This window comes from Ochotona princeps, chromosome 2 (genome assembly GCF_030435755.1).
Source record: "Ochotona princeps isolate mOchPri1 chromosome 2, mOchPri1.hap1, whole genome shotgun sequence".
Lineage (NCBI taxonomy): Eukaryota > Metazoa > Chordata > Mammalia > Lagomorpha > Ochotonidae > Ochotona > Ochotona princeps.
The window spans coordinates 86,057,929-86,084,870 of NC_080833.1; the positions used below are offsets into that span (position 1 = coordinate 86,057,929).

Below are 26,942 nucleotides of genomic sequence, written 5' to 3' on the forward strand. Positions count from 1 at the left end.
TTTTAAGTGCACACGAGGTCTAGCGAGGATTTGAGATCAAGGAACAATAGCAAAGCCTGCATACTTAACCCTGACACCGTCGCTTCTTTTATGCAGTTTCAAGTCTGAGTATCTTCTTTGAACCATTTGGGCAGAAATGTGTTTAGAAAAAAATAATTTTAGTAGGGGCCTTGCTATAATTCAAAACTCTTTGCAATCTATGTTGAACTGCAGTTTGATTTAGCATTTGCTCTGTAATATCTGCAAATATGCTGTGATTAATTAATGTGATACATAAGACAAGTTTAAAAACACAAGATGGGGGCCCAATGCAGGAGCCTAGTGGTTAAAGTCCTCAACTTGCATCCACTGGAATCCCACTTAGGCACTGGTTTTTGTCCTGGCTGCTCCACTTCCCATACAGCCCCCTGCTTGTGGCCTGGGAAGGCAGTCGAGGATGGCCCAGTGCGTTGGGACCCTGCACCAGCGTGGGAGACATGGAGGAAGCTCCTGGCTCCTGGCGTTGGAATGGCTCAGCTCCAGCCATAGTAGCCACTTGGGGAGTGAACCAACAGATGAAGATCTTTCTCTCTGTCTCTTCCTCCTGGTAAATCTTACTTTCCAATAAAAATAAGTAAATCTTTAAAAAACAAAAAACAAAGTAAAAACACAAGATGGGAAACGAAATCTGGGCATAAGGAATATATGTAATGCCTCTATTTATTCTTAGTCATATATTAGAACATAGAGATCTATAAAAACACTGACCATATAAACATGAATCTCCCTAATAAACACAGAACCTGGATGGTAAAATTTTATTTATCTGCTACTATAATCCCAAGAGGAAAACAAACAAACAAATAAAATCCCAATAACAAACAAACAAACAAAAAAACAACTATTGGTAAGTTTGAAGTTGAACAAAGAAGACAGTCTACATTATTGATCTTTACTGAAGTTCCAAGCTCGTTTTTTTTTCTTAATTTGATTTGCGTTAAGACATGCATATACCAATGTTAAGAAGGTAACATACTCACTACACTAACCTAACTGTACAAATATTTCATTTTTGTAACATTAACTATAATATTCTCACAGCTTTGAAATGCTAAAAGTATACAGAATTATGGGAGGAGATGGAGGAAAAGCAACAGGAAAACCCGGAGGAGAAAGTAGTAGACAGAGGTATAACTGAGCATTCCTTGCCACACATGGGCTGGAACAGACAGTAATTCACATACAGAGTCTCGTTATTAAACTCATGCAGAATTCCTCTGCTGTGACTCAGTTTTAAGTTTTTCCTGGATCTATGTAACTAAAATGTCATGATGACCAATAGCCCAATGTTGCCTTGGACCTTTTCTGGAAAAAAAATTTTTTTGGTTCCACTGTATGTGTATGTATAATACACACTACTTTTAGTATTCATAAGATAACCTGTTTTAACAATAATGATCTTTTGATACTAAAGGTTTTAATTTCTTCCAGATATTACTTAATCATTTCTTATAAAGTGCTTCATACCCATTTCTTAAACAACACACACTTTATATAAAATGTTAGAATTATCATAAATTCTTAAGGTCAGATTCAGTGACAAAATGTCCTATTTAATCTAACAACACAACTACTACTTGCTAAACATTAAGTTGCATATAAGAAACATAGGCTGCAATATTCTGTGACTCATGCAGTAAGTACAAAAGCCAAGCAAACATCCAAACATCCTTCAGCTACTAAAATTGACCTTCTCAGTCACAACAGACTGATATTAACAAATATAAGGGCACTGACAGTTGCATCAAAATCGTGCTGGGATGAATGAGTTTTGGAAGTCTGCGAGAGCCACAAGAGAAGGACTGGCAGCCATCAATTTTCCTCATGTTTTCCTATGGGATTGAGACCCTTCCCTCCCACATGGCTTTTCCCTATACCAACAGGCTTTTGTGAAACAAGCATTTTGGGCTTCAACTAAAAAAAAAAAAATGATGTTGTTTTAATCAGTAACAATCAAACAACAAAGCATACAGCATGGAAGAGCTACTCAACTGCCACCCAGGTTTCAGGTGTGTTTTCGTTTGCTCTACTTTCACAATTTACTTCTATGGTTGGCATATGGAAAACCAAACTGTGAAATCATAATGTTGGAGTACTTTAAAGGCATGCTATCATAGATATTAATTAGCTTATTGATACAATAAGACCTCTGCAGAAAATGTTCAGCTCGATGCCACATTCCAGTATAACCACCATTGGTCTCTTTTTCCAAATTGATGAGATTTATGGGTTTCACAAATATCCCTGATGTCTTCCCAATGTGCTTGGCAATCATAAAATTCATGGCAATATCATCACAGTTTTGAGTTTCATCTATCAAAGCATGGACAGCTGCAGGTTGCCTTTGAAAGAGTTCAAGATATTTGCTATTGAAGAATGAGGCTCCAATCAGCACCATAGAGTACTGGTCACCATTTCCAAACCCTGGAGTTTGTAATTCCATTCCTCCATAGCTATAGATACCTGATGAAGTAGAAACATGCTTTCTGGGAACAAATCCTACAATTTGATCAGGAAATTGCTGAAAAGAGGAAAACAGAACACCTGGATTATACATTTCACTAGAGCACACAACACACTGTGAAACAGGCAGGTTATTACAGAGAAAACCAACTTGGCAATGTTTCCTTTCTCCTGTTTTCTGTATCTTAGCTTCATCTAATTCTAGACAACTTTACAACTTTGAATCTTGGTAAGTTTACAGGCTAGACTGCATCACAACCAAATCACTTAAGAAATTTTTTAACCTCGTAATTGTTCCCTTAATTAAAACACTGCTTTGATATTACCAAATTTCAGTAGCATAAAACTGTAGTCTTTCAAAATTATGTTTACTGAAAAAAGTCTATATGAATGCTATTTATTGTAGAAGATACAATGTGATAATTTGGAAAACTTTCCTAATCTCTCAGGAATATTCTAGAGGTACAAGTCCACATATATGATTTTATTATTTTTCAACACTGACTTCAGTACTCATGAAAGTCTGTTGATTTTAAACACTATATTATTTTATACCTTTTCAGCTTGGGTATTTCCTTTTTTAATGATTATAAATAAACATCAATATAAATTACATATGTATAGGAAATATGTCAGGATCTTTGAAGAAAGAATAGGTATCACAAAACACTTGTTATAAGGATAATGAAAAGAAAAGAAAAGCCTGCAAACACCCAAGCAGTGGAAAGAGGTAACAATTTAGAATTGAAAAATTAAGTTTGCTCTGTAAATAATGTGAGTTCATTTGCTGAATAGACACAGAACTAAGGACACAGATACACATAGAAATGAGGCTGAATGAAATCCAGTCTCAAAGAAATCATAGACTAGGAATGTTATGATTCAGATACTTGAGCAAGACTTAGAGCACTGTGGCAACACTGTAAGTGCACCCAGGCAATCTGATGGCAGCCCTAAGGGCAGAATGACAACTGTGGTGCCGGAGGCAAAGGAAAAGGTTGGGGGTAGGAAAGCGGAAGGTTGGGGGTAGGAAGCTTTAGGGAAGTACCATTCACACAACTTGGAGAAGGGAAAGGCATTTTATTACTAGCCAGGGGAAGAAAGAGAAAGCACTAAACTGAGCAGCCAGCAGGCAAGCCTAAAGTCACAATGAACGCCTGCTCCAGGCTCACCTGCCCATGGGCCCAAATAATCACACCACAAAGGGGCACTAAAAAGCCAAGCTGACAGTCAGATTACCTGGGGACAACAGACACTGGATAAAACATAAAAACATAACTCTTCATCTTTAACTATTGGATTACTTGGGCTCTTTTCATTAACTACAGCCTTGTATGCTCCTTTCCTCCTTATATTCTGAGTAAGCTTTTTTTTTTTTTTTAACAGAAATCTCACATTAGACTTTTTTTGCCTAAGAAGCTTCTGTTTACAGGACTGGAAAAACCTGCTGAGATGGAAAAAAAAATCAATGTGTTGAGCAATGTACTAGGCATGAAGTAAAAACTGAAAGTGGTAGAATGCTAACATCTGCAGACCACTTACCACTAACATCTCCCGCTGTTATGGCCCAAGCAACGAATTCCAGGGCTGCTATTATGAAAATTAGACTATTTATTGGGTAACAGGAGTGTTCAGTTATTTGCCAGGGATTACAAGGTATTTATACATAGTACTGGGCCCAAGAACTGTGGTGCAACTTGCAGAAACAGCTATGATTAGTACATATTCAAGAAAAGAGAGATACTTTTATAGAACATCAAGATGCAAGCTATGCCTGCTTATCCAAGCTAGGATTCAGGAAACAAATCAAACAAAAATCTGCCACCACAATGATAGTATTACAGCAAACCTTCTAACTAACGGTATCATTACTAGAATTATGTTCTGTGAAGGCTGTAAGTGCTATATTGAAAAGCTGCATATACTATCAACACAGAAACTCATTTCTCATTTGATACACAAGTCTGCAACCTGTATAAAACATCTCAACATTGCAGGCTGCAGTTTCTGCTTTTCCCCCCAAAGCACAGCAAAATATAAAAGGAAATAAACATAAAAGTTACCACAGCTTTTAAGCTGACTTATCTAAGCTCAGGAAATTTGAAAAAACTGTAACAATTTTACCTATCTTTTACATAAATATTGCCTACACTGTTATGGGTAATCCCCACAGTAAAGCATGTTGTCTCAGTTAAGCAACAGGTTTAGACCTTATATAGATGTTTTCATAAGGATATATCAACATTACCTGCCAAACTGAGAAGGCAAAAGTGAGGTCCTGTGCACTAATCAGCGTGTCATCATCTACCATTAACACCGCTAAAATGAAAAGGAAAAAAGTTCACACTGAACAGTTCAGAAATGAAATTAAAACAAGTAACATACCGTAATATTTCCAAATAAATAAATCTTTAAAAAAAATTCAGGGCTCTTTAAGGCAAATTAAAGCCTCAACAAACTGAATTTTATGATGTTCTGTAATGCAGTAATATATAACAGTAACATATAATTAGGGCATGCTCACTTTTTTTTTTACAATATTGACTTCGTTGTTATTGTAAGGTGGATGCTATCTTCCCTCTAGGAAACTGTTTCTAGATACTGCTACCTTGGAAACTTCCCTTCAAGCTTTTTAAAGAGCCTTTTTATGATTAACTTTCCCACCAAACACACCCTCCCCATCCTCTACCACTACCTTTTTGCCTCCAGACAGCTAAGACAAGAAGTTCTGACATGCCTGCCCCAACTCTGGTTGGCTGTAGCCCTTCTAGACCATAGGTCGGGTGTATCTTACCATTGGTTTCCACTTCAGGGAAAACCTGGAGTCGATTCCTCATCCTGTTTGTTGTTTGTACTTTGAAAATCACGGGGACTGGGTGAGGCCCTAAAGAATTCCATACTTCATCTGGTCCCTTTTCCCCAACATTATTCCACACTACAATCACTTTATGCAGGTGTGGTATGGCTTGATAATGATTCAAAAGTCTCAATAAGAGATCTGTCCTGTTGTATGTCTGCATTATGACAGTAAAGGAATCCAGGGTGGACTTGCCCTGGGGTTTTATTTCTCTACGTGAAGAGAGCATCTTGTCATCTTTGATGTTGGGGAGTAAATTGGTCAAAGCCCCAGCCACCAGTAGCAACACAAGGATGACCACCAAAGAGAAACGAAGTACTCGAATCCCCATCACTCTCCCAGGAAGCTTGCAGATGTGGCAACACCTGGAGTGGAAGAGGAAATAAAATATGAAATGTCAGCATTTTTATTAATACTGAGCTTTTATTTAGGTTTTTAAAAGAAAAAAGATTAAACTAATTTTAGTCGATTCAAACTTAGTTCTCCTTTTCTCTTTGATAGGCGATTTAGCATAAGAGATTAAAAAGTAGAGTCTAACACTGCCTTCCTTTGATGAGGACAGAGACCTGTAGGCAAGAGTACACATCACATAGAAAGAAGTAAGCCATTTAAAAATTTGTCTTCACTTTACCACTAAAAATCTGAAAGTAAGATTACTTTTGAAATGTAGTTATATTTTCCTTAATGATAAATGAATTTTCAACACGCACTTTGCTAGCAGGTTTTTTGCCCAAATAGATCATATGCACAAAGCAGATCAAAAATGGGGAGCAGCAGAAAATCATTACAACGGGTTTTAATGTTAACCAGACCCTGTATATGTGCTCCATATGCCATGCTCTGTCCTTATGTAGGCAACAAGTACATGGTACTGAGTACTGTGTGTCAAGTACTGTTCCGAGCGCTGTGAATATGGCAATGAGCAAGACAAGGTGATTCTTGGTAGGAGCAGAGGCAGCATCAAGGAAACAGAAACACAGTGAAAGATAATTTGGAACTGCTTACAGTGAGATTTTTTTTTTTAAGATTTATTTTTATTGGAAAGCCGGATATACAGAGAGGAGGAGAGACAGAGAGGAAGATCTTCCATCCGGTGGTTCACTCCCCAAGCGGCCGCAATGGCTGGAGCTGAGCCAATCCAAAGCCAGGAGCTAGGAGCTCTTCCGGGTCTCCCAGGTGGGTGCAGGGTCCCAAAGCTTTGGGCCGTCTTTTACTGCTTTTCCAGGCCACAAGCAGGGAGCTGGATGGTAAGTGGAGCTGCTGGGTTTAGAACTGGCACTCAAATGGGATCCCGCTGCGTGCAAGGTGAGGACTTTAACCACTACGCTATCGCGCCAGGTCCTAGAGATTTTTTTTTAATATTTATTTTTATCAGAAGGGCAGATATACAGTGAGGAGCAGACAAAGAAAGAAAAATCTTTGTCCTGTTGCTTCACTCCCCAAGTGGCTGTAATGGCCGAAGTGGCGCCGATCTGAAGCCAGGAATCAGGAGCCTCTTCCAGGTCTCCCATGTGGGTGCAGAGTCTCAAGCCTTTGGTCATACTCTACTGATTTATCAGACCGCAGGCAGGGAGCTAGAAGGGGAGTGAAGCAGGTGGGACATGAAACTGTGCCCAAATGGGATTCTGGCATGTGCAAGATGAGGATTTAGCCACTAGGCTATGAGTCGGACCAGAGAAATGCTTGTGAAAGAAGAAATTAGAGTAACGTAATAAGCAAGGGTCAAATTGTGTGAGGCCCTGTTAGTCCAAATCAATAAGGTGGATTTTGCTCTAGGCGAGAGGAAATCCTTTACAGTCTTGATTATGAGAGTAATACAATCCAACTTACATTCCATTACTCCCATTTAATAGTTCACAAAATCAAATAACAAAAGTCAAATAACTCCTGCAAGCCTAGTAAACAAGCTAAGTAGTGGACCCAAAACAATCTGCCCCTGGAGCCCAGGATATTCCTGAGCTGTAGGAGCGTACTGCCTGAATCCAAATTCAGGCTCTTTTGTGCCTTCACTCATGACATAAAGTATACACTCTTTCTTAGCTTCTTTATCATCCCTAAAGGATCTTACGAAGATGGTCATGAGGACAGTGGTGAATAAACAACTGAGGAGCGTTGCTTTCCTATTCATTGGTCAGAAGACCATCTTTAATCAAAACTTTCAATCATACATTTTTATAGGGCCTGGTGTGGTAGCCTAGTGGCTAAACTCCTTGCCTTGCAGGTGTCAGTTCATGCCCGGGCTGCTCCATTTCCCATCCAGCTCCCTGCTTGTGGTCTGACAAAGCAGTGGAGGACGGGCACCTGCACCAACGTGGGAGACTGGGAAGATGCTCTGGGCTCCTGACTTTGGATAGGTTCAGCTCCAGCGTTGGGACCACCTGGGGAGTGAACCAGCAGATGAAAGATTTTCTCTCTGTCATCTCTCCTCTCTAATTCTGACTTTTCAGTAAATATATAAAAAATCTTAAAAAACAAAAAAAAAGGTAGATCTCACAAATTGCTATTTCCTGGCTTCCACACAATTTTATTTTTATGCTTGCAGCCTCCTATTACATCACCATTGTCTTTCCATTACTTCTGTTTTGTAATTCTTTCGCTATTTCTGCTTCTGAATCCACAGTGCTTTCTTCTTATGAGCCTACCAAATCTTCTTAGATAAATCCTTATTGTGAATTTTTGGCGACTGAGTGTTCATACTCATTTTAGTATATCGGCAACCTATTTTAGTACTTTATTCAAGTACAAAAGCCAGAAGTTAGAAGAAACAATTGCTCAAATAAATTTACTTACAAAAAGGTTGCAAGCAAAAAAAAACCAAGAACTTTAAACATCTGAAAAAACAGAATGCTCAGATTCAGAAATAATAGGATCTATATTATTTTTGATGATATAATTGATTCATGATCATGTATTTCAGTCTATTGCTTTTTATTCCTTTTGATACAATTTTTATCTTAAGCTACACGGCAGATATCTTTATCTATTACTTAATACAGGCAAATGCAATAAAGCCTGAAAAGACCTGTCACTGCAAACCCTTGGTAGCGGGCCGGGAGGGCTGCTGTTCTTTCTAATACTGCCTTTTAATTTTACGTTGTGTTTTTGGTCCTCCCCATCTTCTTGGAAAACTGCCTTGTGCACTTATATTCACATCTATGGTTGAAGTTAGATATCATGTTACAGGCAATCCTAAGACTGTAGTCTATGTCTTCCTGTCCAGGTAAAACATTATATTCCAAACTACAGTTCATTTTGCTTTCCAATGATGCCCAATCCAATCATTTTTCACAGAGATTTTGCAATGGGTGTGATAGTGACCATTATATTCTGGTGATTTTGTTTAATGAGGCATGTTACATAATTATAGAAATGTTTCTATCTAGTTCAATGACATAAAGAGACCATGCAGGTCACGAATTTAGCATTTTTCTTTGAAGTTTCTGAAGATGGAAAATTCTGAGAGACAGAGGCACACACTCCACGGTGGGATGGTGTGCTGAGGCACCCATGAGCAAAGAGCTTATCTACAAGGACAAGCCAATGCACATGGTCATTGAGCAGCTTTCCCGTTCAACAGTCCAGACTGGAACAGTAGTTCTACCCTCACTGTATATTTTATGAAGAACTTGCAAGCGTATTTTCTACTGGACTTTCTCAGTAGCTTATTCTATGAAAAAGCACAATTTTGTAATTCTGTCACACTTCCACTGCAAGATATGAATAAAGTGAATTATTTTTAAAGTAAATTCAGATTTACCATGATTATGCTTCAAGGACAATTTAAGGCTTTAAAGAACAATGGTTTTATTTTATGTTCTTTGTTACAAAAACAACAATAAAATGTTAGTATGTACAGTCAGCCAAAGGTAAGCCATTATGAATTAACAGCCATGATTTAAAGGAAGTGAAAATTCTTTAAAAAAGCATCAAAGGCAGGTCCCACCAAACACATCTTCAGTTCTATACAAAAATGACCTCGCATATGCACTCAAAAAAGAATCATCTTAATTGGTTAAAATCCGCCTGCATCACTGGCATCCCATACAGTCTGTCCCAGCTGTTCTACTTTCCATCCAACACGCTGCTTTTGGCCTGTGAAAATGGTGGAGAATGGACCAAGCTCTTGGGACCCCGTACGCATGTGGGAGACTCGGAAGAGGCTTGTGGTTCCTGGCTTCGGACAGGCTTGTTTCTGGTTGTTGCAGCCATCTGAGGAATGAACCAGCAGATGGAAGATCTGTCTCTCCTCCTCTCTGTAAGTCTGCCTTCCAATAAAAATAAATATTTTAAAAAATTTTTTAAAGAATAAAGAATCATGTTAACAAGTACATTCAAGTTTACCATGACTAAGATCTTTATACCCATTTTCTTCAGCTGAGTAGGAATAGCATATTCAAAAACTTTCACAGAAGGATTTCTGTTCTGTAAAGTAGAAACTAATAATATGGTCAGTTTTAGTCCTGATAAAACCAATAAAGATTAACTATTAAACTTATTGCAAAAACACAAATGGAAGACACGTGTGACTTTTCACTTTCATCTACACTTTTAAGTTTATCCCTATAGAAATTTTCTCTTCCAGATAACTTCTAATCCCCTATATTATTTGTATCAGAAAGGTCTTTGCATATCTAAATAATTTATACCTTTAGAAATAGAGTATGAATATTTTATGGGGTATTTATCATATAGTGCAGCTCAATAGACTTCGATAAATATTTCAGTTTGTATGACAAAGCAAGAAGAGTCAGAGCTTGCAGACTCAGTGCAGGTGGCATGCAGCACTTTGAGAATGACTGAATTACACAACTCCACTGGGGGCCCAAAAGAAACAAGTTTGTTGCAATGTAGAGTATCCCTGACTTCATTACAACAGGGATTTCAGTTTATGGCTTTCTTCTGAAGTTTTTCAGAGAAAGAACCTAATATCAAATTCACAGCTTTCAGCCCTGAACAGGAGATATGAGAGAGAACACCTGTGGATGACCTAAGTGTTGCATGAACAGAACTAGGAGGTAAACTGTAAGCACCTTCCAGTTCTCTTGCCATCAGTTCTTAAGCTTTCCTTTTAGTTTTGGCTTTTCCATCAAAAAAAATTTTTTCTGTATATTTGTACTGATACCTATCTCATTCCAAATGGTAGCTCATAGTGGATTCTGTTTCTGCCCTTCTTTCATTCCCATGACTACAATAGATTAAATATAACTTTGAAAGCACAGGAAATGTCACGAAAAGAAACCAAATGTCTATCCTGTTCTCATCATTGGAAAATTCAGAGATTGCGAGGAAAATCAAGATGGTGAAATAGGGTAAGGACACGTTTAAACGGACAGCAAAACATTTAATCAGGATGAAGCAGAGAGGACATATTTCAGGAAATAGGAAAGGACAGAACAACAGCAGAGGAGTACCTGAAGACTGAGACGCAGGAAAGCAGCGTACACTAGCGTGTGGTGTTGCAGTGACTGATACTCCAGCACAGCGATCTGAACTCCACCAGCAGCCGGAACTCCACCAGCAACCAGGTGGGAAGGGACTTTCACTGGGAGCTTGGGAGGTAAACCCAGACAAAGAACTGTCCGTCCGGCTGGTCCGTTTGATTTGACCAGGAGCAGAGACAGAGCAGCAGATCTCAGATGGGCAGTGCAGGAACAGAGTGGATTTCATAGCCCAGTCAGCCCCCTAGAGCTGAATAGGGCACCATTTTGCGTAAGGAGGAAAGGGCAAAGGAAAGGACTGAGCATGCATTGACCTGGAGGTGAGCTCATTTCTGACTCAGTGAACTGCATCAACGTGGCATTCTACAGGTTCCACCTGTGGCATTCTACGGGTTCCACCCAAGACAGGTCTGGATGGCCCTCAGATCTGCTGGCCAGCAAATCAAGAACTGTAGTGGTGGTACGTCAGGCGCCATTTTGTACACTGTGGCAAACGCTTTAGGACTGCAGAGACAACAGTGAACTGTGCATGTGCTGAGCTCATGAGAACTCACTGAGGTCCGTGGATTGCACTGGGCCCGCAGGAAAATAATACCGACTGTGGCATTGTATGGGTCAAAATAGGTCCGTATGGCACCCAGACCTAATGTCCAACAGGTTCTGGCAAGATCAGCACCACCAACAACCTAATTATATAGACACCTGGTGTCTCTCTAATCCTGGGACCTGCTCCAACTGAAAGTGGGAGAAAGGTTGCAGAGACAATGGTGCAGCCTCAGCACGGTATCACAGGAGGTGGGAAGTGGTGAGCCAGGAGCTGGGGCTGTGGAGACCACCGTGGAAATCTAACATAAGAACCCAGAACTGGAACTCGCTGGAGGTTGTGGCACAAGTGGCTGCAAGCAAAAAGTTGTGTACCAACTGCAATAAGTAAAATCGCATTATAGACCTGTGGGTGACACAGCTTAGAAACCTGCCCCAAGGAGAAGACTCTGCTAACCAGAAGTACAATGATCAAGAGCAAAAGAAGACGAGAAAAAGGCACAATGAATAGTACTGAGAACTCTCCTGCAAAGGAGCAAAACCCTATGCCAACAAGAGCAAAAGACGAGACAAAGGCACAATGAATAGTACTGAGAACTCCCCTGCAAAGGAGCAAAACCCTATGCCAATCTCAGAGTTCACTGAGGAAGACATCGAGAAAATGGGGCACACAGAATTCAGAAAACTCATTTTAAAGCTTCTGATCAACAATGAGAAGCACAAACAAGAGTTCCAGGAATTTAAGGAAGCAATAAAACAAATCAAGGCTGGTATATCAGAAATTAAGAACACAGTAGAGCAAATTAAAAGTACAGTGGAAAGTCCAAAATAGAATGAAGCAAGCAGAAGAAAGAATCTCAGAATTGGAAGATAGTTCCTGTCACCAGGGGGAAGCAAACAAAAAGCTGGAAGAAGAGCTGGATCAGGCCAAAAAAAGTATTTAAGAATTGAAAGACACTATTAAGAGACCTAATATAAGAGTTAGAGTCCCAAAAGGTGCAGAAAGAGAAGCTGAGTTTGCAAATGTATTTAATGAAATAATAAAGGAAAATTTCCCTAATCTGGAGAAAGAATTGGGAAACAAGATCCAGGAGGTGCACAGAACTCCCAACAGGCTTGACCAAAAGCGATCTTCACCAAGACACATGATCATCAAGCTCTCTTCAATTGAACATATGGAAAACATCCTTAAATGTGCACGTGAAAAAAGTCAATTGACATAAAAAGGAATGCCAATTAAAATCACAGGAGATCTCTCACAGGAAACTCTACAGTCAAGAAGAGAATGGAGTGACATAGTCCAGATTCTAAAAGAATAAAATTGTCGGCCTAGGATAACATATCCAGCAAAGTTTTCTTTTGCCTTTGAAAATGAAATGAAATTCTTCCACAGCAAAGAAAAGTTGAAATAATTTGCCTCTTCCAAACCTGCCCTACAAATGATACTTCAAGATGTTCTCTTGACAGAGAAGAGGAATAGCACCTACCAAAACCAAAGGCAAATGGGAAGAACATCCCAGTAAAAGGACGACAGAAGACTAAAACAATGAACAACCCATTTCTAAAATGACAGGACCAAAGTACCACCCATGTATATTAAACTCTGAATGTAAATGGCTTAAGCTCAATCAAACGTCATAGATTAGTAGACTGAATTAAAAAACAAAACCCATCTGTTTATTGTCTGGAGGAGACAGGCTTCAACAAAGATTAGCGGAAACTATATCACATGGGTTTTGTTGCTTTCTGCTGGTTTCACCTCTTCAAAACACTTTCTTCTGACTAAATCATTCAATGACTCGCAGATCATACAGTAACATCATTTTCTTCAAGAAGGTTCTTGATTTTCACTTCTTCAGCTACACATTAGTCATTTAATAGCATGTTATTTAACTTCTTAGTGTTGTTCATTTCTTTTTTTCCCGGATGTTGATTTTGTTTTGTGGCTCTTCATTTAAGGGGATGTATAGTAGCTATAATGGAGACTGTCATATTTAGAAACATGTCATTTAACTTCAGGACATTTTAAATTTCTATTTTTCTTCCATTGTTGATTTTGTATCATGACGTTTCATTTAAGGGGATGTACAGTAGCTGTGAAATGGAGACTAACATCAGGTTGTGAAGATGTAGTGTGGTATGCATTTCTGCTTCCAGACAAAGATGGACTGAGAATGAAACTGTTTACTATATGTTGACAATAGGATTCTGGACTCTCTGCCATTGACCATGCCCGCAATGATGGACATATGACTGAGTATGAAGAACTATATGTTAGTAATGATATAGAGGAACTAGGTGGTGGGGGAGGTAGTTGGGGAGCGGATAAGGGAATATGGAACTGTATCATAAAATGATAGCAATAATAATAAAATGTCATGAAAAAAGAAAATTCAGAGATTGCTATGGTGACATTTTCTGCATGTGTGTGTGCTGATGTTAACTTTTTAGTTCTTAATACTCTCTTGGTTACTTTATTTTTATTAATTGCTTTTTAAAGATGGATTCATTTTTAATGGAAAGGCAGACCCAAAGACAGAAGAAAGAGAAAGATCTTCCGTCTACTGTTTCACTCCTCAGATTTCCACAATGGCTGGAACTGAGCCAATCCGAAGCGAGGAACCTTTTCCAGGTCTCCCAAGTGCATTCGGGGTGCCAAGGACGTGGCCATTTTCCACTGCCTTCCCAGGCCATAAGCAGGGAGCAGGATGGGAAGAGGAGCAGCTAGGACACAAACCAGCCCGTATGGGATTCTGACACTTGGATGTAGAGGATTAGCCAGTTGATCCATCACACTAGCTCCCATCTTTCTGTTATTTTGATATACTGTTACTCAGCATCTTCAATGCCAGGGGTGTTTTGCCTCCGGCAGACTTTTGGTATACTCTGTAACATTTTTGATTGTCACACCTGGAGTGAAGATGCTAGGTCATATGGTGAGTAGATCTCAGGGATGCTGCTAAACATCATACAGTGCACTGGACCCCAGAGCAACGCATTATCTGCTCCAACCAGCGTCACAGTTGAGGAACCCTGCTCTACCCTTCAGTTGGTAAACTTCCTTATTTTGTATATAAAGAATATAAGGCCCAGGATAGGGAGCTTGCTGAAGGACCAGCAGTGACATGTAACTTAGCAGGAGCAGAGCCAGGGCAAAAGTCTAGATATCTTCACAGCATAGTCCATGACTCTTTCCCCTAGGTTAGGGTACATTCTGGAAAGATGTGTCAAAATATTCACACAGGATTGTCCCTAAGATAACTGCATGATAATGCAGTAAAAGCTGTAATTGGATTTCACATAGCACATATTTCACTCATTTAAAGTACTGGTATACTTCCAAATGCTTAAAACAACTCACTGGGCCAAAATAAAGCAAGAAGCTTGGGACTCAATTTGCCTTTACCAAATAAATGGCAAAGCCTCTAGTCCTTACGCCACCACTTGCTGGCTCCCAGGTTGCACACTACCAGGAAGCTGAAACTGAGAGTAGAGGTGGGACTCAAATCCTGGAACTTTGATATACATCTCAAATGCAGGGCAAATGATCACCTCCAAAAAAATTTTCAAGACCCCTTATCTGTATGTATTTCAAACTTTTCTGCATAAAAGTAACCTTAGCTTTTAGTTTCACTTTCCATGAGCTTTTTAACTATCCCAGTATATTAGAACTTCATTCTTTTCTACTACCAAAAAAATTTTCATTAGGGTCCAGCTCAGTAGCCTAGTGGTTAAAGTCCTCACCTTAAACACGCTGTAATCCTATATGGGCACCAGTTCTAATCCAGCCATCCTGCTTTCCACCCAGCTCCCTGCTTGTGGCCTGGGAAGTCAGTCAAGGACCGCCCAAAGCCTTGGGACCCTGCACCCGCATGCGAGACCTGGAAGAGGCTCCAGGCTCTTGACTTTAGATTGGCGCAGCTCCTGCCATTGCAGCCACTTGGGGAGTGAGTCAGTGGACAGATCTTCCGCTCTGTTTCTCCTCCTCTCTGTATATCTGACATTCCAATAAAAATAAAATAAAAAATTTCATTGTATAGATAAATCAGATTTCATTTCTCTGTTCATCATCTTCTGTACTTTAGAACTGATTTTACATTTTGGCTATTACAGATAATGCTACCAAAAAATTATGAACAAGTTATTTTTGGTTTTGATTTTAGTTATTTGAGAGGGAGGGGAAGTGGAAGACACACACACACACACACACACACACATACACACATGGGGAGAGAGAGAGAGAGAAAGAGAGAGAGAGAGAAAGAAAGAATATCTTTGTATCTTTTCCATCAGCTAGGTCACATTCCCAGCAGCTTGGGTGGGCCAGGCCAAAGGAAGACAGCAAGCCAAGAACCTAGCCTGTGTCCGCCAGGCTGGGATATCAGGACCCTGATCATGACAGCCATTACCTTTCGTGTTAGAAATCAGAATCTTGGGCCCAGTGGCGTGGCCTAGTGGCTAAAGTCCTCGCCTTGAACGCGCCGGGATCCCATATGGGTGCCGGTTCTAATCCTGGCAGCTCCACTTCCCATCCAGCTCCCTGCTTGTGGCCTGGGAAAGCAGTCGAGGACAGCCCAAAGCTTTGGGACCCTGCACCTGCGTGGGAGACCCGAAAGAGGTTCCTGGTTCCCGGCATCGGATCGGCGCGTACCAGCCCGTTGCGGCTCACTTGGGGAGTAAAAACATCGGATGGAAGATCTTCCTCTCTGTCTCTCCTCCTCTCTGTATATCCGGCTTTCCAATAACAATAAAAAAAAATCTAAAAAAAAAAAAAAAGAAATCAGAAATCAGGAGTGGAGCCTAGATTTTAACCTACGGTGCTATGGTGTAAGATACAGATATCTCAACTGGTGTCTTCACTGGTGGGCCATCGGCCCATCCTCATGCACAAGCCTTTCTGTGACTATACACGTTTTCTTTTTCTTGGTTATGTATCTAGGAATAGAATTTCCTGGTTATTACATTATGAATATTCAAATATCTGACAACTAAACTAACTTAGAAGAGCATTATTTGAAATTATACGAGTTTTTAAAATGTGGATATAAGATAGAGGAAGAAAGCAAATAATACAGTCTATAAAGCAATACTAATTTCCTCATGTATATCTTTAAATAGACCAGCAATTGGAGTTTTAAAGATTTGCTATTCATTTATTTACTGCACTAGCTATCAAAGTACCCTAGAAAGAACAATGCAGAACTCTTTCATCAGAGCTATTTGCTTCAGATTGGAAGACCAGCAATTATCCACAGAGAAGCCATAAACCAACATGCCAGAGCGTAGCATGAACAAAAATTAGCTGTGTTTTCTGACGCATAAGGTAGAAGAGCGATGAGCAGTCGGGCATTGTGCGATGGGAAGGTGTCATTTTCATTTTGATGGCACAGATGGTAGAATAGCATAACTATCTGCCATTTCTCCATGAAATGTTGCTCTTACTGTACAGACTGTTTCTCCTCTGGCTCATCCCCCAGACTATGTACTTGCCCTAAACGCGGAAATAGAATCTAGATGCTCAGAAAGGGCCTTTAGTTGCCAAGAGCCAACACCATGGAACAGAGCCTGATTTAGAACAACAGCTTTCCTTTCGTGCAGACTACACAGCTGATGGGCTGTTTCTGGCCAGGTTGGTGGCATGCGCATGAGCATGTGCATTGTTCAAACTGAGGCAAAGGAGCCAAATTCCAAAAAGACTTTTCCCCTCATTGATACCTACATACAGCAAGTTAGTCTATGACCCCAAGTTTTGGTCCAAGCTATTTTCTCCATTTTACAAAGCCCCTTGCTCACTCCATCTGATAAGTTCTGCACCCCTTTCCCAGGATTCTTCCAAATATCACTCTCTCTGTGAGTGACTCCCTCATCACTCTCCATCTTCAAGGCTCTCAAGAACTCTGAATACAGTGCAAACAGATCCTATTTCTGAGTATCACAACTATCAACTGTGCCTCTAGCTCCCTTTCCAGCCCGAATAAGGCAGTCTCTGTCCATCTTTATAATTCACAATAGGGTCTGGCCCAATTTTTTAGTAAGTGTTCACAATTCTTTTAGTGGAGCAAGGGAATCTCTGTTCAAATTGCTTTATGCATCACAATAGATGTCTGAAACTTTAACAGACTACAACCAAAATTAAATGTGAATTAAGGTCCAAAGAAGATTACACAGCATCAAAGAAGACTTTTCCTAGTCGAAGAACTGGGCTATCAGGCATCGGATAGCAGGTCACGAAATGTAGACCACGCGATCAGAACGTCCAGGCAACCTCTCCGCTTGATCCTGGGGCCCAGCTACTGCATAGAAGATGTCTCAGATCTCTGACTTTTCTCACATCTTTTCAAAGACATGTCACATTAAAATATCTTTTAAGATCTTTAATTCTAAGAATAAGCTGGTAACTGAACTGATTTGCCTTGGGGTGAATTATTACTTGTTAATAATATCATCCTCTTGAATTTCTCCAGAGGAGTGTAAGATATAACAGTAAGTACAAACTGCACTACTTCACTCAGCAGCCATACGTGGTTTAAATAGACAAGAAGAGTTTGTTTAAATGATCTTTTTTTTTTTTTTTAAGTTCAGCAAGTAACAAAAACTATAGACTTCAGGATGGAACATGAAGGCATCTAAGTCACTTCAAAACTGTTCCAAACAGCCTCTTCCATTAAACTTTGAAGCAGCACAAGACAATCTGTTTCACAGGATAATACAGAATCTCAGTAGTATACGAAAGGTCACTTTTCTTCACAAGGCTTTCCCAGGTGCTAGTTAGTAATTTAGAGAAGAGTTTTTACTTTAGGATTGTACCCATTTTCAAGAAATTTGTTCTTTTCATCGTTGTTTCAGAAAAGCCATATAGCTCTTCTCATCTTCTATCAAACCTCACCCTACTTTTTAATGGTTTATTATTTTTCACCTAAGGGTATCTCTTATAAGGTACTACACTTCCCTTATGCTTTTTCCCATTTCAAATATAATCATATCAAAATGATTTATTTTGTGTTAATAATAAATACTGTATTATTTATATCTATTTCTAAATAAATACTATATTTATTGTTAATCTAGTAGGAAAGATAAGAACAGATATTTAATAACAATAATAAAAGGGTACATGTAGTGTTAGAGGTTCATCTTGTGATCTTGCTGTGTTGCTATCCAACGACACAGGTTGTGAACAGACTTCGAGAACTAGAATGTGGCCTACCTGTGTTATGGGCTAGTTTTCAGGGTTGAAGAGTTCCCTCTTTTCTTTTTCACTGATTTTGAGAAGCAATCTCACAGTGAGAGAGATACATCATCTGCTGCTGTACCCCCCTCAGACACAGGAGCCAGGCACTCAAGCTGAGTCCCCATGTGGGTGGCACAGACCCAACCACCCGAGTCCCATCACCTGCTGCCACCATTAGCAGCAAGCTGGGAGAACTTAGGCACTCTGATATACGAAACACACGGTGTCTGAAAGGCTTTGCCAAAATGCTCACCCCTGTCTTGGCACTTGACAGTATAACTGACTGTATACATGTATGACCATTGATAACCAATTTAAACCCTGTCATTTAGAAGGCCTGCTGCTCCTGTCTTTAAAACATTTTTGAGACTTGTTTTCAAAGTTGCTAAAACTTTCTGAGAAAGAGCTACAGGTATTACAGTATCACATCTGAATAGATGCCACAGCAACAGGTTATTTTTCACTAAAAGCTGTGAGAAAAATGTTTCTGTACTAATTACATTAAATACAAAATTCTCTTACTGGCAGCCAGATTAAATGAGTCATTTCTGTACAGTTATATCAAGATTGAAGGGAAAAGGACAGCATTTCAAACAGGGCTATTAGACTCTAAGTATCGGAGTCTACTTCATTCTCCCATTTCACTCCTTTATCTTTTGGCAAATGCTGATCAAAAGTCTGGGCAGCTTCTATTTATCCTCTTTCATTTCCTCTGTAAAGTATCATTTCCCTTTTCAGCACTATTTTCATGCAGCTATTATCAATTAAATAGGTTGTTTATCACTGATATAAGGTAAGAAACATAAAAACATTATGTATAGAGTCTTTTTAATGCAGTCCTTGTCTACTTGAAAACAGCCATTTGTTTCTGATGCAAACAATAAAATCCTCTTTATTTTCAAAACACAGAGGTGTGAATTATTCTAGATGATAGTTCTTTCTAGACTAACTCTCTCTTCTGGAGCTGTCAACTAATTGTAGCTATTGATGAAGGTAAGATGATGATGAGTTTGGATATAATCAGTTCAATGGATCTAAATCAGGGCAGGAGTAAGAAAAACTGGCTTTGTTTCTGATAAGAAAATCGTGACTTCTAGTAGTCAATGGATCCTAAAGAAGAAAGCTAGAAATAGAGAAGCATTTTTAGCTCAGTACAGTTCCATGTAAAATTAGTTACAGAAATGGGTCAAAAAGAAAACAAATACATGTGCAAATATATTACTTTTACCATCTCAGCATATCAGAGCTTTTCATTTAAACTCCTGTTTGCTTTAGCCTCATGAAAATGGAGAAAGGCAGGCATGGTGCAATGGCTTGATTGGCTAAATCCTCACATTGCGAACACCAGGATCCCATGTGGGCGCTGGTTCATATCCCTGCTACTCCACTTCCCACTCAGCTTCCTGACTGGGAAAGCAATAGAGGATTACTCAGAGCCTTGGGACGCTGAACCTGTGTGGGAGACCCGGAAGATGTTCCTGGCTCCTGGCTTCCTATTGAGTCAGCTACAACCATTGCAACCACTTGAGCCAGTGGATGGAAAATCTTTCTCTCTGCCTCCTTCTCTCTATAATTCTGCCTTTGAAATAAAAGTAAATAGATCTTAAAAAAAAAAAAGGAAATGGAGAAGGGAGAAAGGCAAGATTATTAGACTAGTTCACAGATCCTTAGAATATTTTATAGAACCTCTTCTATTTTACCCAATTCTGGTTTTCAACAATAAATTCACATTCTACCATGAACTCTCTAAAAGAAACAGATTTCATACATGTGATTTATGTCTTACTAAAACTTTTATAATTCAAACTTGAGATGAAAGCAACCTCAATTCTTGTGAGTTTTCTCATTCTGTAAGGAATGGTTATAATATCGGGGGGGAGGGTCCATCAGTCCACAAACATTCACTGGTGCTACCTGTGCCCAGCATCATGAGGCACCAGATGGTAATGAGTACAAGACCCAGTTCCTGCCTTCTCAGATTAGTAAGAATAATCAAAGTTGCCAGAGTTCTTGTGTCCTTTCATTCCACATAACACCTCAAATTGGTAACATTTCAAATCTTCACAAAGGATATAAAAACAACCATCTCATTTGTAGACAGAATAGTTGAGAACACGAAGTAAATTTCCTGAGTCAGAGCAATGGGTCACAACCAAATTTCCAACTCTCACTTGAGCCACTTGTCATTTTTTGTCTTCTGCATAGTCTCTATTTTCAACTTTGCTCTAATCTACAAAATTTTCAAACTTACGAGCAATATCTTCATTTTATAATCTAATATTTCCATGCATCAGACATACAAAAGCCTTGTATAATTTTCTAACCATCTGGGATTCAACTAAGAACTTTTAATTTTCAGAGTAACAGGATACTTCAATAGGAAATCACTTTTCTCAGAAAAAGAAAACAACAGAACACTGGTAGTTTGTCCATGTTCACAGCAGGATTTGTCAAACTTAAATTCAGACATAACTGAAACATCTAGTGATGGATGAATTGCTATCTATTCAGAAAATGAGACAGACACATAATAAAACATTATTCAGTCTTAAAAAGGAAGAGAATTCTGACACATGCTATAACAAAGATGGGCCCTGTGGACATTATGCTATTTTAAATAGGCCAGTTACCAAAAAAAATGAGGTATCTAGCATTCTCAGATTCATAGACACAAACTGGATAAGTTTGTCAGGGTCTAAAGTTAGAGGCATAAAGTTTTAGTTTTATAAGAAAAGGTTCTCAAGATGTGCTGTACAGATGTGAAAGTACCTAACAATTTTGAAATGCACATTTAAAACTGGTTAAGATAAATATTTTGTTATACATATGTATTTTATCACTTTTTTGATAAAAAGTGAAAAAAATGCTAGTACTCACCTCATGTTAGCAGATTTTTGTGCCTTTTTAAAAAATGTCCTTATGGCTTGAGTAATGAATCGGAACAGGCACTTGCTCTATCAAGGAAAAGCAAAGAATTTCCATAATGTTTTTGTCAATCAGCAAAAAGTTACAAAAGAACTTCAAGGCTTTAATGCCACTGTCCATAGGGCTTGAATTATTTTTGGAAATAAGAATCCGGTATTTCGTGTCCCACAAACTACACTTTGGCAATGAGGCAAGAATGACTCCCCATTCGTTCAGGCTAACACTGCCAACACTAACTTCTTTCTCTTGAAGGTCTAGAAGTAGAGTAAAAGCACAAGATCTCAAGTACCAATGTTCTCTCACTTGAAACTATTGCATATGCCGCAGAAACAACCTCTGGAAACATCAGCAATCTGAACTTGTAAAATTGCTAGATTTACATGTATTTGTGGTCTTACTCATGATTATAAACTCTTTTTTCACTCAAGCTACACAGGACAATCCACTCAAAGCACCTAAAAAAACCATAAAGTCTAAAACAGTGTTGCATGTAACAGCCAGGGTTGACTAATAAGGGCTGACAGACAGCATCATGGCCAGGCCTTACCGACTGTTCTCAGAAAGCAGTTGGAACCACGGCTGGAGACAAGCTTCTGCCCCCTTAACTCTCTGTTTTAGCATCTCATGGTCTTCAATCACATGTTTAGAAAGCTTTTTCCCCCCCTAAAGTATGCATTGGAACTTAATGCAATTAATTTCAGGATAAGATACACATACTTTAAAATTCATGGTACAAATAAATTAGTTTAAAATGTGTATTACTATGTCTACATTATAATTTTATAAATCCATCAAATGTTAAAATATGAAGGAATTAAGAATTCTGGTTGGGGGCCCAGCTCCGTAGCCTAGCAGCCAAAGTCCTTGTTTTGCACATGCTGGGATGCCATATGGGCACCAGTTCTAATCCCAGTGGGCCTACTTTCCATCCAGGGCCCTGCTTATGGACTGGGAAGGCAGTCGAGGACAGTCCAAAGCCTTGGGACCCTGCACCAATGAGGGAGAACCAGAGGAGGCTCCTAACTCCTGGCTTCGGATAGGCTCAAATTCCAGCCGTTGCAGCCTCTTGGGGAGTGAATCATCGGACAGAAGATCTTCCTCTCTGTCTCTCCTCCTCTCTGTACACCTGACTTGCTAATAAATTAAAAAATAAATAAACAAAAAGAATTCAGATTGGAAACTACCAACATATAGCATCTGATTGGAGACTTGCAAGATACTGGCTATCTGAACACAGCTGAGGAACCACTTTGATTTTGCCAATTCGTGTTATTCTATGATGATTGAAGGGGCTAAAGGAATCGTTTGGCATACACCAACTCATTAAATGATAGCATCTCTTCTCATTCTCTAAGGGCATCTCTTTTAAACCTCTTAAACATGACACAGTCTTAAAACACTGATTTGTCTGTTATCACTCATCCCTTCACACCTGTTTCTCCTCTGCATAAAATTCCACCAGAGAAAGAACTCTGACTCTCGGATTGTACTGCCTTGAGCATCTGACACACAGCTGTCCTCCTTGGAGGACTGCTGAATGAATGAGTGAAATGTTAGGAGAAAAGGTTGATGTTTTAAGATGAAGGAACAAGGGAGACACAGTGGAACATTTCCCACTCACAGTACTTTCCTTCATTTAAACAGAGTCTATGTACACTTAATAATGATACTAAAGAGTTAAATTTGGTCATCATGCTGTCCAAGACCAAAAGTAGCTAGCACTGTCAGTTTTTACAAAGAGAAGGTCCTCATAGGAAAACTCAGCGTCTATCTTTTTTGCAAAGTGGGTGGAGGGAAGGAGGAAATTTGGGAGTTTCTGGAAACTGATACACTGAAATGAAACATCAATTCCCAAACATATTTTAAAATTTATTTGAAAAAGGGCAATGCAGGCTTCTCTAGTTAAACACTTTCTCGTTTGTGGCAATATAGCATAAAATACATAACTTGTATTCACAGGAAAACCACAGGTTCTAACTGCAGTCGACCTTGATAATAGAACGCTGGAAATCAGTTCCTGAAATTGAATGATTTCTATATCACACCCAGCCAAGCACATCATACTGAAATAAAGCAGCTTTTAAGGAAAAAAAAATTGCCACGTAAAGATTTCAAAATTAACTAGTTTGCACTGAATTATGGCTTCCCCAACAGTGCAGTAGAGTAACATTCTATCACTAATACAAAATCTTCCTAAACAAACAAAAAAAGTAAATGATACTAATTGCAAGCACTTGCGTATTTAAATAAAAACAATGAGATCTACTGACAAGAAGAAAGGCAAAGTCAAAATATTCTTCCAGAGCTTAATTCCTGGAGCCTTGCTGCTTTTACACTTGTTTTAATTACCATGTGCATTAAGAAAACTGTAAACTAAGCACATTATATTTTCAAAATAATAACTAGTGAATTACGCTTCTACACAAAAGTTCCCTGAACAACAGCAAAAATGCGCATCTCCTCACTGTAAAAAAAAAAAAAAAAAGAAAGAAATAAAAGAAAAAGAAGAAAGAAAAAAAAAAATACACGAGTGCATTTCCCTGCCTCCTTACCGTCAATGCCGAAGATTGCAGGGAGGCCAGCCGAAGTGTTTGCTTGCAGCTCGGGTATCAGAGAACGGAAGGGGCGTCTCGCTGGTTCATCTTTTTTTTTTTTCTCCCTCTCCACCGAGGAGCCTTTCTGCACCCAGCCTCCTCGGCTGGATTGATAACCTGGGAGAAGCGCCGCCCGCCAAGTGAGCGCTGCAGGCAGGGGACAGCCCCCGAGTGGCCACCCCTCCCCTTCGGTGACGCACCACTTCCTGTTCCCCCAAAAGGCATTCCCAACAAGCTCGGTTTTGTAGTTTTCAGTCAGCCGACCTCGGAAAGCCAGCCCTGCTCTCCTCCATTCTCTGCCCCCTAGATAAAAAGTTTCAATCATTCCCGTGACGGACCGCCTGACTGGACCCGACCCTAAGCGTTCCCCTGAAGAGGGGCCTTGTGGGTGCCACTGCCCCGGCTCACACCCACGGGTCAGCTCCGGCTTGCAGGACCACCAAATCGGTCATGAGCGGTCTGCCTGCAACGAAAAGCGGCAGCGGCACCTCGGGCAAGACCTGGAAGCGGGCAGAGATCCTATAGGAAGCAAAACATCAAGCAAACCCTAATCCAAACACTGTCCCCAAGGGCCTCGCTCTGGAGCGCTTCATCTACATCCCCTCAACCGTCTTGCCTCTGAAAAGCGTGCGGTCTCCTCCGGGGGCTGTTTTCAGGGAAGGGGGTGGAGAACTACGATTTGGGCGCCCACTGAATTCACCTAATTAAACCTCCTCTAGGGCTTAAGGGCGGCCTGGCGGCCGGACCACACGCGGTGTGGCCCGCAGCCCCCGGCAGCGCCCCAGCACAGCCTCATGCCCACAGGGGGCTGATGGCGAAGGCGCAGCTGCTGCGCCCCTCCGGAAACAGCAGGGAGGGCGTGAGCAGACGCTCGGCCTCCCGGCACACCGGAATCCAGCCGGCCACCTCAGGGTTTGCTTCGAGAGTCCGGGTGGCAGAACTTCTCTCCGTTCTAGACATCTTCCGCTGCCCACAGCCGCAAGCCCCGCCCCGCGCAGGCCCCGCCCCCTTTCCCGTCCCAGGACCCGTTGCGCGGCCGGGCCGGAAGTCTGCGAGTTCCTGGGTGTGCGTGTATGTGTGCGTGTGTGTGTCTGGGTCTGTGTCTGGCCGCGGCGCGCGGCCGCGGATCAGCGCTGGACATTGCCGTCCGAGGCATCACGACTGTCACTGCCAGCCTAACCCTCCGAAGCCGCTTCTAGAGGGGGCTAGACCTGGCCATTCGCCAGGTGAAGAAGATGTTGCCACTGTCCATCAAAGACGATGAATACAAACCACCCAAGTTCAATCTGTTGGGCAAGATCTCCAGCTGGTTTAGGTGCGGGGTGCTGTGTTTGCGGGTGTCGGGGAGAAGGCCCAGCCAGAAGGCTGGCGCCGGGGAGGGGAGCCCCGCCAGGGACTCCCTGTCAGCCTCCTGTCCACTTTGAGGCCAGGAGCAAGTGGACAGGGGTGTTGTGCGCGCGCGTGGGTGGAGAGAGGGGCAGTCTTGAGCCCAGGGTTCCCAGCTTGGAGGATCCAGCACCCCATTCACTCTCCTGGCTCTTCCCCCACCGTGTCATATCCAGGTCCATCCTGTCGGACAAGACCTCCCGGAACCTGTTTTTCTTCCTGTGCCTGAACCTCTCTTTCGCTTTTGTGGAACTTCTCTACGGCATCTGGAGCAACTGGTAACCAAGAGGGAAAAAGGTTGGGGCGGAAGCAGGGTGGGGGAGACCCAACACTGTTTGCTTAATGCCACGTCGCTCCTCACCAGGAGGTCCAGGTCCGCCCAGGCAGCTACCTTTGCTGCTAAGAGCCACTCACGCTCCCGGACCTGGAAGGGCCATCTTTCCCGGGCCCAGGGCCTCTCACGTGCAGCCGCGCCCCCTCCCTTGGTCCCTGGTCTGCCAGAGCATCACCTCCTCTCTGTGACAATGGGAGAGACCTTCCCTGGGTGACGTTGTGCACCTTGGATCTGCCCGCTCTGCTGTAATTGTCAGAAACCTGTGCCTTGCCTCTCTGGGAAGTGGGGGCAGGGGGAGTGGCATTGGATTTTCCCCTGAAGATTCTAAGTAGGAAAAAGTGAGGTGTCCCACTTTACTAAATTGGTCAAGTTTTGGAATGAGGAAATGGTTTACAAAAGGGAACTGTATTTAGGAATTTGTGTCATTTTCTACCTTCTTTAATGCTGAAGCTGTCTTATGGTTTTCCTCTGGTCTTGACTGTGGTAGATGTTGCCCTGTAGCTTTCTAAAAGTATTCATCTCCTATTGGTTTTTGGTGTCAGCATTGGAGGGTTTTCCAAAACTGCTTTGGGAAGAATGAAAAATCCGGTGTTGCTTTGTAGAAATAAAGTTACTATTATTTAGGTAGTTATTGTTGAGTCTAGTATTATTTAGGTAGTTACTAAGGTCTCCTGAAATTGTTCAGCCCTGAGATCATTTCACATATATATGAATTTTACTGAGAGCTTCAGGAATTTCTGGATTCTCTAAAATAGATCTTGGACCCCTGGCTTGGAACCTGTACCATTTACACTTTCAAACATTTAGATGAACAGAGTCTGTCCTTTGCGGTCTGTTTTTCACAGGAAGCTGTTGCCCTTGATCTTTGGAACTGAGCAGTGATTTTAGATAATATCATCAAGTTTTGTGACATGTGTATTTTAAAATGAAAAATGATCTTTTCAATTCTGTCAACACAGTTGAATTTTATCAAAAGTATCCAGTAGTAAAAAGATGATAAAAGTTACTACTTTAGGAACCAGTTGGGTATAAAACGTGGTGATACAATGAAATCTTACCTGACCATTTGACCTGTCCAGCCACAGGTAAAGTATTGTATGAGAGTTAAATGAGTTTACTCAAAAAAAAGCTT

General features: G+C 40.7%; 2 protein-coding genes across 3 annotated transcripts in view; one reads left to right on the forward strand and one right to left on the reverse strand.

Annotated features, from left to right (window-relative positions):
* Positions 1-857: 857 nt before the first annotated feature.
* Positions 858-25,051, reverse strand: EXTL2 (exostosin like glycosyltransferase 2). The gene is made up of 6 exons (XM_004582005.3): positions 24,791-25,051; positions 24,049-24,207; positions 21,449-21,525; positions 5,297-5,724; positions 4,751-4,821; positions 858-2,560 (listed from the first exon to the last, which is right to left on the reverse strand). The coding sequence occupies exons 3-6, from the start codon at positions 21,451-21,453 to the stop codon at positions 2,072-2,074; spliced, it is 993 nt and encodes a 330-aa protein (XP_004582062.3). The 5' UTR covers positions 21,454-21,525; positions 24,049-24,207; positions 24,791-25,051; the 3' UTR covers positions 858-2,071.
* Positions 25,052-25,170: 119 nt separating this feature from the next.
* SLC30A7 (solute carrier family 30 member 7) overlaps positions 25,171-26,942 on the forward strand; it is a 70,109-nt gene continuing 68,337 nt past the window's right edge. The window contains exons 1-2 of one of the 2 annotated variants that reach the window (XM_004582004.4): positions 25,171-25,405; positions 25,653-25,754. In XM_004582004.4, coding sequence (XP_004582061.2) covers positions 25,326-25,405; positions 25,653-25,754 — 182 coding nt within the window. In that variant the 5' untranslated portion in view covers positions 25,171-25,325. Of the gene's footprint in view, positions 25,406-25,652; positions 25,755-26,942 lie in introns of those variants that run through there. The other variant, XM_058659674.1, reaches the window with a different exon arrangement.